At 40.1% G+C, this 12,687-nt stretch overlaps 2 protein-coding genes across 2 annotated transcripts in view; both read right to left on the reverse strand.

Annotated features, from left to right (window-relative positions):
* Positions 1–12,687, reverse strand: part of acbd4 (acyl-CoA binding domain containing 4) — a 245,714-nt gene that overhangs the window by 110,961 nt on the left and 122,066 nt on the right. The window contains exon 15 of the mRNA XM_073071607.1: positions 4,567–4,710. The gene's annotated coding sequence lies outside the window, so the exon portion shown is untranslated. The remainder of the gene's footprint in view (positions 1–4,566; positions 4,711–12,687) is intronic.
* On the reverse strand, positions 9,550–10,786 carry LOC140741433 (protein HEXIM1-like). Its single transcript, XM_073071610.1, has one exon. The coding sequence runs from the start codon at positions 10,647–10,649 to the stop codon at positions 9,834–9,836; it is 816 nt and encodes a 271-aa protein (XP_072927711.1). The 5' UTR covers positions 10,650–10,786; the 3' UTR covers positions 9,550–9,833.

Here is a 12,687-nt window from a genome sequence, read left to right on the forward strand (position 1 = left end):
CCCATGCAAGGCTTATTGAGAAAGTAAGGAGGCATTGGATCCAAGGGGACATTGCTTTGTGGATCCAGAACTGGCTTGCCCACAGAAGGCAAAGAGTGGTTGTAGATGGGTCATATTCTGCATGGAGGTCAGTCACCAGTGGGGTGCGTCAGGGACCCTTTCTCTTCGTGATTTTTATTAATGACCTGGATGAGGAAGTGGAGGGATGGGTTAGTAAATTTGCTGATGACACAAAGGTTGGGGGTGTTGTGGATAGTGTGGAGGGCTGTCAGAGGTTACAGCGGGGCATTGATAGGATGCAAAACTGGGCTGAGAAGTGGCAGATGGAGTTCAACCCAGATAAGTGTGAGGTGGTTCATTTTGGTAGGTCAAATATGATGACAGAATATAGTATTAATGTATGACTCTTGGCAGTGTGGAAGATCAGAGGGATCTTGGGGTCGGAGTCCATATGACACTCAAAGCTGCTGCGCAGGTTGACTCTGTGGTTAAGAAAGCATACAGTACATTGGCCTTCATCAATCGTGGGATTGAGTTTAGGAACTGAGAGGTAATGTTGCAGCTATATAGGACCCTGGTCAGACCCCACGGAATACTGTGCTCATTTCTGGTCGCCTCACTGTAGGGAGGATGTGGAAACCATAGAAACGGTGCAGAGGAGATTTACAAGGACGTTGCCTGGACTGGGGAGCATGCCTTATGAGACTATGTTGAGTAAACTCAGCCTTTTTTTCTTGGAGCGACGGAGGAGGAGAAGTGACCTGACAGAGGTGTATAAGATGATGAGAGGCATTGATCATGTGGATAGACAGAGGCTTTTTCCACAGGGCTGAAATAGCTAGTATGAGAGGGCACAGTTTTAAGGTGCTTGGAAGTAGATACAAAGGGGATGTCAGCGGTAAGTTTTTTTTACTCAGAGGGTGGTGAGTTCATGGAATGGACTGCCGGCAACGGTGGTGGAGGCAGATACGATAGGGTCTTTTAAAAGACTACTGGATAGGTACATGGAGCTTAGAAAAATAAAGGGCTATGGGTAACCCTAGGTAATTTCTGAGGTAAGGACATGTTCGGCACATTGTGCTGTAGGCTTTCTATGTTTCTATGATGTGGTACCATGTCACAAGATAAACTTCCAACCACTTGCCTGTCCCTTGAATATTAATGATGACCAACAACACAATGTCGCATAAATATTCTATTCTCCTTCTCTTCCTGTAGACCAACAGGCATTGCTAGCAAGCTAATCATAAGTACGTAAGCATTTTCTTTCTGCAAAACCTCCTGAAATGCAACCAATCAGGATTAAGAGGGCAGCTCCTAATATCTGTAGTTGAAGTCCATGAAGAGGTTGAAAAATAAATGTTGCTAAAGTGTTAGTGAAGCCTTGGCAAAATTGTTCAGAAAATCTTTCAATATTTCAGAATCCTCTTCACAATTGCAGAAGCAATTTAAGATTAAATAAGTATTCCTTTCGTGCTTGAAATCCACCTCAATGGTGTGCTTATTTTATCCACTACTAGATTTACACAGTTTCTCTTTAGGATGTTGACTAATCTGTGTGTGATTAACAAAGCAGCAGATTAATGTATAATTGTTATCAAAACACTAATTACAAATATTTGCATAAAAAAAGCAATGTCTGTGAAGTCCACACTCATTCTTTACAAAACCTCTAGAAGGACCTTCCTTTTTAACCCTGTTCTAAATCATAAGCAGTAAGCCGCTGATGTCACTGCATCACATAGGGAACAGAGGGGGCAGAACAAGTCTTCCACCTCACGAGACTACTGAAATCATTTTGATAGTTGATTATAGCATACCCCTAGTTTAACTGGCTACCAAACCAATAAAAACAAATGTGAATACTCCATGAATGTCCCTGATTAAAAATTAACAAAACTATTGAAAAATATTGAACACCAAAACACTTAAAACAAAACAATTTATTCCTACAAATGTAATTTATTGGAATTAATATTTTACAGTGCAATTAATATTGTGATTAATGTTTGAATTACAATTATTTTTAATTATTTGATAACTATTGTTTCTATACAGTATATTTACTCTTTGACAAGATTGCAGATTTTTTTAGCCATAAGTTCAGTTGATTTTGAAATTCTCCCTTAAACTGGAAAATCACATCTATAACTATTATTTAAGGAAGATAAAAGAAAGGAACCACAAAATCCCAGATCCACTGTACCAACATCAATTGTGGAGAAGTAAATGTTTATTTGTAATTCACGTCAGTGTGACTGAAAGGAACTTGGGATGATAAAAAAAGACAGCCAAAATATTGTTCCTATCTACAAGGCTAATTGCTAAGTAACAAAAATAGCAGACATGACAACCACTATAGATGTAGTTTATATGGAAGCTATTCAAGAAAGTTTCACATTGAAAACTGTTGGTGAAAATAAAGATAAGACCATAACATAGAGGAGAAGTAGGCTATTCAGCCCATCAAGTCTGCTCTGCTATTCAATCATGGGCTAATCCAATTCTTCCAGTCATCCCCACTCCCCTGCCTTCTCCCCATACCGTTTGTTGCTCTGGCTAATCAAGATCCTATCTATCTCTGCCTTAAATACACCCAATTAGCCTCCACAGCTGCTCGTGGCAACAAATTCCACAGATTTACCACCCTCTGACTAAAGTAATTTCTCTGCAGCTCAGTTCTAAATGGACATCCTTCAATCCTGAAGTCGTACCTTTTTGTCCTAGAATCCCCTACCATGGGAAATAACTTTGCCATATCTAATCTGTTCAGGCCTTTTAACATTCAGAATGCTTCTATGAGATCCCACCTCATTCTCCTGAACTCCAGGGAAGACAGCCCAAGAGCTGCCAGACATTCCTCATACGGTAACCCTTTCATTCCTGTTACCATTCTCGTGAATCTTCTCTGAACCCTCTCCTCCAACGTCAGTATATCCTTTTTAAAATAAGGAGCCCAAAACTGCACACAATTCTCCAAGATAAAGCAACTAAGGAGATTGAAGGGACATTAACAGACTTGGCTAGGTAAAACATCAAGGAAAGGAAATGTTAAGCAAAATTCTTTTTAGAACAGAGTACTATGTGCAGTTATGAACATGACAGCTTAAAAAGATAAACTTTGCAAGAAGGGCAAATTTACCAGAATATTATCAAGGTTCTTAAACATTATTTATTATGAGATATTATATAGTACTACCTATTGTTTACTGATATACTGAATTGCAAGGAACAGTCTTCAACATATTCTAAGGAATGTGATATTTGCACCTGCTTAACATAAGACAAGAAAACCCTATAATCAGAGGAAGACATTTTGTGAGCGAAGTTAGGAAACACTTTGTGCAACTAGAAGTGTGGAATTCACTACCACAAAAGTAACAGATGATAGTTCAATTAATAAGTACAAATCTTGACTCAAAACTCAATCTTGAGGCCAAGTGAGTTAAAAGATGTAGAGTCAAGGTGTTTGAATATAGATATGAAGCTTAGATTCAGATTGGCCTTGATCTTATTACATAGTAAAACAGATTCATGAGTCGCATGGCCTATTCTAATTCTTAATTTAGAAACATACCATGATACCTGATTCTTTTCTTTTCAACCTGTCAACATTGTAGCATGTGTACAGCGGTGGTCCTACCAACATTCATGATACAATACTTATCTACATAAACTCCATTTATCATGGTTACATATCCACAAGAACATCTATTTCTATATTAAGTCTCTGTTAAGCCTTCCCAGTTTTGATATAATCTGGAAACACACTGACCACAAATTCAACACAATATAGTCCAAGAATCCTCCTGGATTTAGTGGTTATGTTCAGAATGAACTGCATCTATCAACTGTAACTTACTGGTCCTGGACTGGAGCAAATTCCGGATCTAGCACCTTAATAAGTACTAAAGGTACCACAGCTTCTATATTGTGAAGCAACCTAGCCTGATCTATCTTACTAAATGAGCTATGAAGATGCTGGGAATGGGGAACAATATATTTTGGAGTTCAGTCATCTGCTACACCAAAGACTTCATAAAAATCTTTATCAGTCTTGTATTGCAGAACTGGGTTTGTTTCCAATTCAGTTTTTTTATTGTTACAAAATAATAAATTACACTGGGGGAAGTATGACTACTGATATGGAAAGCATAGAAAGAAATACGGTAACAGTACATAATGTATGTAGAGGCTCATCATAAAACACTTGCTGTGCTTTACAAAACCTCTCAATTTATTAATTTCAATTAAATGTAAAGCAAACATATTCTTTATAAAGGGTGAGTGGGGTAAAGGAGCTTTTTTGTATATAACGTGATGTGTTTTACTTAACATTGATAGCATGATGATAAAATTTGGGCCTAATATATCGCTATCAGATCTTCAGTTGCACTAAATTCACTTGTATGGAAACTGCAATTCAGCCTCATTTAATGTTTGCACATAAATATTGGGCTCATGTCAAATTTATTAGTCTGCGTGTAATATACATCAAAGTCTGTCACAATCCAGTATGGCAAGTTCTGTTATTTCTTATTTTATTATACAAGTAGGAGAAAATACCTTTATTCTGTATCATAAACACTGGCATTTTCAATGAGGAGGGTCTCTGAATGCAATAGCTTCCTGATTTCACACAGGAAATTCCAAAGCAAATGTCATCACAGCACTGGAACAAACAAGATGCTACTTTGGCTTAGGATCAACCTGTGTGATGAAAGACAATAAAAACACTACATTTAATATGTCTGGCCAAGCAAGAGTTTTTTGTATTTTTGCGTATCTCATACCTTTCTGATCAGGTTTTTTTGAGCAAGCAATCCTTCTGATAAAAATACAGATGACACTGGAATATAAAATAACGACAGCAACCATCACTCCAGTGCCAAAGAAGGCGACAGCAACCTGCCTAAATGACTATCATCTTGTGGCATCACCATCAACCATTATGAAATGCTTTGAGTGGCTGGTCATGGAGCACATTAAAGCCTTTCTCCCACCTACATTAGACACTTTCTAGTTTGTTTATTGCTCAAATCGATCCACTGACAATGCCATACCCTCTGCCCTCCACTCTGTCCTGTCCGTCCTGGAAAATGGGGTCTCATATACCAGGTAGCTGTTTATAGACTTCAGTCTGGTGTTTAACACCATCATACCCCAGAAACTGTCTTCACTGGATCTCAACGCCTTCCTCTGTAACCGGATCCCTGCACTTCTTAAAAGACCACAGGCAGCAATGCCTCTCGTCCCGTTACGGTGAGCTCTGGCCCTCTCCATATTCCTTTGTTCACTCAACCTATCTTCATAAGACATGACCAGGCAGCTTCCCTATAAATCTCCTCCAGCAAAGCCAGCATTTATTGCCCATAAGAAGGTGATGATGAGCTGCCTTTCTGAACCGCTGCAGTCCCTGAGGTGTAGGTACACCCATTGCGCTGTTAGGGAGGGAATTCCATGATTCTGACCCAGTGACGATGAAGGACCGGTGACCAAGTCAGGTTGATTTCCTCAGGAACTTTGGTGTGTTAGAATCTCACTGGATAATTTGTACTGTACTCTATAATTTTTAATGTACACACTTTACTTTGTTTATCTATGTATAATTCATTTGTAGATTTAATTCTTACTTTCCCAAGTTATTGTGTATTATGTGTACTACTGTGCTTTACATCCTGGTCCGGGGAAATGTTGTCTCGTTTGGCAGTGTACTTATACAGAGTTAAATGGCAATAAACTTGACTTAACTTAATATTCTTCATTAACTGGTGGAGAATATGACAATGATTAAGGCATTTGCATCATAAACATACACATAAATTTCCTGGTTAAACTCAACTATTCCTAATCATTTCTAAGAACTGTAATTGTATATAGACTCATTATTAGAACATAGAACATTACAGCACAAGATGTTCTGCAGACCTTTTAGCCTACTTAAATATCAAACTAAATCTTTCATCCTACGTAGTCATCCATTTCTCTATCATCAGTGTGCCTATCTTAAGAATATTTTAAATGCCCCAATGCTTCTACCACCACCCCTGGCAGGGGTGTACACACCCACCACTCTTTGTGTAAAGAACTTAGCTCTGACATTCCCCCTATACTTTCCTTCAATCGTCATAAAATTATGCCCCCTTATACAAGCCTATTTCTCTTATAATCTTATACTCCTCTATCAAGTCACCTCTCATATTCCTTTGTTCCAAAGAGAAGAGCCCTAGCTTACTCAACCTATCTTCATAAGCCATGACCAGGCAGCATCTCTATAAATCTCCTCTGCACCCTGTCTAAAGCTTCCACATACTTCCTATGACTAGAATTGAACACAATATTCCATGTTCTAACCAGTGTTTTATAGAGCTGCAACATATTGCTCAGGGATCTAACCAAGGAAGAGATGTATACTGTGCAATAAATATTTGGTGTGCTTGGCTTCATTTTCACATAAGCACATTCTGTCATTCAATTAAGCACAACAGATCTGTAGTGTAAACGGCCTCCCTTTGATATTTTAGTATCCTAAACTAACAAATCTTAGTTCTGATTTTAAAAAAAAATTCAACAAGTTTGGATATGAGAAAGTATATGCACTATCTTCATAATTCTTTAGCCTTGCAATAATTCGGGTACACCTTTGAAGCACTGATGGCAGCTATATCCTTCATAAAGTTCAATGGCCAGAACAAAACTTATTTTTTTTACTGCAATCTAGTCAGAGCTTCATAAGGCAATAAAACTTTCAGTCCAAGATCTCTTGCTTCTGAAAATAAAATCTTTTAATACATTAAACATATTTGACTGTCCTTAAAGAATTGAGAAAAAGTATTGAGTTTAGATGCAACTAAAGTGAAGTGTTAGAAATAGGTTTATGAGAGGAGCAGGGAAAAGAATTGTTTGTTTAATAATAGGGTTTTGATAGACTTATCCAAGGGCAAAAACTTTCGATTATGAGTTATATTTTGTCTAAAGCTCAGCATTCAATTTGAAGCTACTAGACAGACTATGCTAATTATTACTTCCATACCATGTCAGGAGTGTGTGATCATGAAGGATCAATTTCATGCTGAGAGAGTGCACAGAAGAAATCTTTATTCTTTTGACATATTATAAAGGGTAAAGATTATTTCTCCTGTAAGTATTCTGTGTAATTACTATTGTCAATTTCCTGCTTAATATTAAATTAAAATTGTTTTCTATGAAATCTTAAAACATGCTATTCAACTATGCATAGAGCTTACATAATCAATAATCAACCTGTAGTAATATTTGGAATTTGTTTGCTTGTTAAAAAAAATCAACAAGAAATTGTGTCAATCAACTTATTTTTCCAGGAGAGATCCATGATGAATGCAATTCTTTGATTAGGAATTCAAAACTTGCAATTTGGCAAAGGTGCAAACTGAATTGCGTCCATAAGCTGAAAAATGCTTAGGCTTTAGTACAAACCCGTGACCCAATTGGTTAGCCTATGAGGTAAGCCAGGATAATGACTGGGATTTCTTAAAAATTAATTCATGGAATGCAGGCAAATCACTGCCAAGGTCCAATAATTTTTGTAAATGCTCTCAAGAAGTAGCTAAAGTAGTCCAGCAGCAGTCCATAAAGTACTTGCACTCAATGATCCGTGCAGACCCCTCAGTGGATCTAAAAGCACATCCAAGTGAACTGATGACAGGAAACGCAATGAACAATTCAAAAACAGGAATTTTGCATACTAGATACAGAGGAGAATGGGACACTTTATATCCAGTTGAAACTTGAGTTTTAAAATGATAAATGAAAATCAAGTGACAATTAACTGTCAGCTGCAATGAGGTCACAGGGCAAGTGTTAATCAACTACTCTTATGGAGAATGTGCTGCTGAAACTGCTTTATCTCTTAAAAGTCCAGAAATACTAGCAGAAGTGAGCTGTGAAAGCAATTACAGAGGGAAGGTGTTTGATATGGAAATTTGGTGGAAGTGGAAATGCAGAGGGAGAATAGTTGAATTTCAAGACATGCAGAATTCTGTAAAAACAGAATATGCCGAAATCATTCAATATGCTTTATCAGTAAAGTGCTCAATCTGTTTCAAACATCAAACCATTAGAGGCTACAAAACGTTTCTTTTAGAAAAGAACGTTATGAGAGGGGTTAGGGAAAATTCTTGACTCAAAAATCAAAAAGCCCAAATTTAAGTTTCCATGAAAGTATTTTAATACAAGTGATTAGGACTTGGATTCCCTGCCTGATAGGTTGGTGGACAAAGATTCAATAGGGAACTCGATAAATGCTCGCAGAAGAAAGAATTACAACGGGCGTGGGATTAACGGAATTGCTCTAAAAGGCATAACAGCTTCCCATACCGTACATGATTACCTGTGTGGATTGCCCTTAACCAACCAAGCACAAGGGGCTACTAAACATGTGGACATTTTTAAGTGGCTCCGTACTGACTGTTTCACAATTAAGCAATGTGCAGAGCTTCATGTTTAATAATGCCTCCTGATACTACTTTTAAGATTTTCCTACTGTTGTTTAAAACGGACAATTAGCGAAGTAGTTTATTATTCCTTCTGCAAGAAATGCGCCCTCTGTTGATAATAGAATTATCAGTCTGCTGACAATTTAAAATGGGCCAAAATTGTACAAAGTAGTGTTTATTCAAACGTATTAAAATACTTTTAAAGACAACCTTGATTGTTTTGTACTTCTGGAAAACATTGATAAACTAGGCGTTAAATTAAGAGCTTTACTCTCCGTGTTTGAAATACATCTCAATCCTCTATAATGTCAAAGATGTATACGTGACTAAGAGCCAGAAATTAATAACTGTCCATTTTGAAAATAACTCAGGTTCTATTTTTAAAACGTCTGCACGAAGGCTTTAGAGCTCGCTGTCTTTCACTTGAAAACTGTAATTGAATCCTGGCTGCGAGTTAGTCCTTAAAAGAGGCAACGTGAATGCGCGTGTCACTTCAAATAATTAACTCCTTTAACTCCTTTTGGCCCACCCCCAAAAAGTTCCTTTATGGCCTATATCAAAACAGTTTAGGAATGTCGATTCAACTGCAAGTGAGGGAAAGGGTTGGCTTTTTATATTTTGTTCATTGAGACCTTCAATCTATAACAAAGGTCTACAAGTTTATACAGAGATATACAAAGATCGTTTGTACTTGCGATCTACATATTCTTCACATTACTTTTCTATTCTTGTGAGAATAGGCCATTTAAACAAGCGTTATGCATGTTTTCTCCTGATTGACAAGTACACTACTCAAACATTTATATCAAATTCTCTGCGCAGTTTGACATTGCAGTTAGGTAGCTGCTAGGCAATCTTGTAACCGCAACCACCTTATCACTTTCCCTACACTTGTACAGTTTAGTTGCGCCGGGAGTTCAAGTATTTTCAGCAGATACTCGAGACAACTACAGCAGTTGACAAGTGACATTCATCAGCAATAAGCGTTCGTTATGTCAGTAGCAGATCCCCTGACCCTACAATGAACGGTTGACAGCTTTTCCATTGCCTCAAAACCATCACATTTAACATCGCATTCATTTTACTTAAGTATTATTTATTCTTCATTGGTTAGATGTCATTTTAAAGATGTACAAGACTAGATAAAATACGTCAAAACTTTTACAGTAACGAGACAAACATTGTATATTGTGATCTCAAAGACAATTAAGCCAAAGTTGCACATAAAAAGTTTAGCACAAATGTACACATGTGGCACAAGCAACAATACTGGGCGGGTAAGGTGTTCTTCCAATGCATCTTTATAAAACGCTTAAATGAATTAAAATATTTACATTATATCAATGTAACGTCCAAATTTTATTCTCCGCCCTCTAAATATCTTTCTTGTTTGTATTGTTCATTTTCTTTCTCAAGTCTCTCATTTTCAGCCTTCAACATCTCCACTTCGTGCTCGATCTCTTTCATTTGTATTTCCGCAGCGTCGGCGCTTCTTGCCTTCATGCATTCAAGCCGGCCCCTCAGTCGATTCTTTTCGTCTTCCAGCCTGGACAGACACTTCTCCAGCTCCAGGTATTCCCGAATCAGCTCCTGCTTGGTCATGTTCTGCAGGCTCTCTGCGTGATACTTCTCGTAAGTTTCGGAGAAGTCTCTCTGCAGGAATTCGCTGCCGTTGCCTCCCATGCCATCACTGCCGCTGTCCTGATCCTCTTCTTCCAGCTCTTCCTCCTCACTCGTCTCATCCGACTTGTTGACACGTTTAGGGCAGACGCCGGTGTTGAGGTCGGGCTCCTCCTGGTTGTGTTCCTCCATGAGGAACTGGGTGGTGTTGTAGGGAGCCACGGTGAAACCTTTCGCGAACATCTCGGCCCGGGTCTTGGCCGCCCGTACGCTCTCTCTCTCATCCAGCTGTTTCTTCTCCTCCCAAGATAGCTTGAAGTAGGGCTTCCAGCGACGCTTCTTCTTGGACGGTCGCCTCCGGTGTCTCCTCTTGCGCTCTCTGGGGACACCGTGCCCCTCAGTCGACGTTTGGCGCGGGGGACAGCTCTCCGCCGGTGGCTTCAACACCACCTCCTCCCCCTCGCTGTTCTCAGGGGCGGCGGAGGGAGGGTGGTCCGGTAACCAGCTCTCGCCGCACGGGCACCCGGGGTCACCCGTCGCCTGATGATCCCCCATTCCCTACACTGTCCGTCAGGGGGAGACGAGTATCCTCCTTCTTATCATCATAATCATTAGTATTCCCTCCCACCCTACTTCTCTCAACAACCTCCAGCACGCTCACCTACCTCCAACTGTTCTTCCGACAGCGAACAACGACAATTCATATACGAAGACGCGAAGGGGACGTCACATGGATGCACGTCTGGCGCTAGGCACTTTGGGTGCAGTAGTCCCCAGTCCTTTGCCATTCTGCCCAGGCCGGAGAAACGTGAACTACATTTCCCAATAGCCACACGGAGAGGTCAGTAGCAACGCGCACGCGCACTCCCTCTCTTCTGCGAGCCCGAGCGTTCGCCTCGGCGCCGCGCTCGAATGCAGTCGCGCCTCCATCCCGCCCCCCCCCCCCACCGATTGGCTGGCGCTCCTTATTGAAATTCCACCTCTTCTGTTGCTAGCCGAAATTCCCATGCACCATTGGGCTAGATCGATGTCATTCAAAAAGTATTATAGCATATTTTCCTCCAATCACTTTGCTCGGATTCGAGTGGGCGGGTATCAACAAAGCATTTTCGCTGACTGTGACGTTACTGTGGGGGAGGGGTACGTGTCAAAGCAGTGCGATAGCCGCAGAACATTGTACTTTGTGTAAGGACAGACACGGACATGAATTAAGTTAAATTGTACAAATAAACTTAAATTACAATTATCTGGACTTTGACCAAAAGAATTAGCTACAAAATATATAAATTAATTTCTGTAAGGTTTGAGCACCTGGGTACAGGGCAAATTTTGATGAGCCTTGGTCTGCGTTCGGGCTCCTGTACCACCTCCTCATTGGTAGTAACGCTAAGAGGCATGTCCCGGATGGTGAGGGTCTTTAACAATGGATGTCGCGCTCTTGAGGCACTGCATCTTGAAGATATCCTTGAAGTGGGGAGGGTTGTCCCCATAATGGAGCCGGCCGAGCGTACGACGCTCTGCAACCTCTTGCAATGCTGTGCGTTGGAGCCTCCCTACCAGGCTGTAATGCAATCAGACAGAATCCTCTTTATTGTACATCTATTGTAGAAATTTGCTAGAGCCTTTTGGTGACATACTAAATCTACTCAAACTCCCAATGAAGCAGAGCCACTGGTGTAATTGTATCTTTGTGATTCTTTGTAATTGTATCAATGTGTTGAGCCAGGGTAGATCTTCTGAGATGTTGACGCCGAGGTACTTCAGCTGCTCACCCTCTCCATCGCTAACATCTCAATGTGTGTGTTCTCCCGATTTTCCCCTTCCTGAAGTCCACAATCGGCTTGTTGATCCTGGTGATGTTGAGTGCAAGTTTGTAGCAACACCGGTCAGACCTATCACTCCTGCATGCCTCCTCATAGCCATCTGAGATTCTGCCAACAACAGGGTGTCATCAGTCAAATTATGGATGCCTAGCCACCTAGTCATGAGTGTAGAGAGAGCAGAGTAGTGGGCATCCTTGAGGTGTGCCTGTCTTGATTGTCAGCAAAAATGGGAAGTTATTACTGATCCACGATGACTGAGGTGTCAAAGATTCAGATGCAGAGGGAGGTACAGAAGCCCAGGTTTTGAAATTTGTTGATTAGTACTGAGGGGATGATGCAATTGAATGCAGAGCTGTAATCAATAAACAGCATCCTGATGTATGTTTTGCAGTTGTCTACGTGCTTCAATGCCCTTGTAGAGAGCCAGTGAGATTGTGTGTGCTCTAGACCTGTTGTGCGAGCTGGAAGGGCCTGTTACCATAATGTATCTCTAAATTAAAAACAAAACATTTCTGTGAACACTCAAGCCCTTTGATCAGAATAAATTTTTAATACCCTGGTAGGTAGGTATATTATCGAGGCTTAACACTTTGTGATGGTTCACCCTCTTGAAGGATGTTCTGATGCCAGCCTTTGAGACAGAGAACACAGATCACTAGATGCAATGGGGATTCACACAGGTGTAGTGTTATTCTCCATCTCAAAGCATTGAGATTATTGGGGAAGGAAGTATCACTGCCATTTATGCTATTGAACATCACTATCACATC

The sequence above is a fragment of the Hemitrygon akajei genome, chromosome 18 (genome assembly GCF_048418815.1).
Source record: "Hemitrygon akajei chromosome 18, sHemAka1.3, whole genome shotgun sequence".
Taxonomy (NCBI): Eukaryota; Metazoa; Chordata; class Chondrichthyes; order Myliobatiformes; family Dasyatidae; genus Hemitrygon; species Hemitrygon akajei.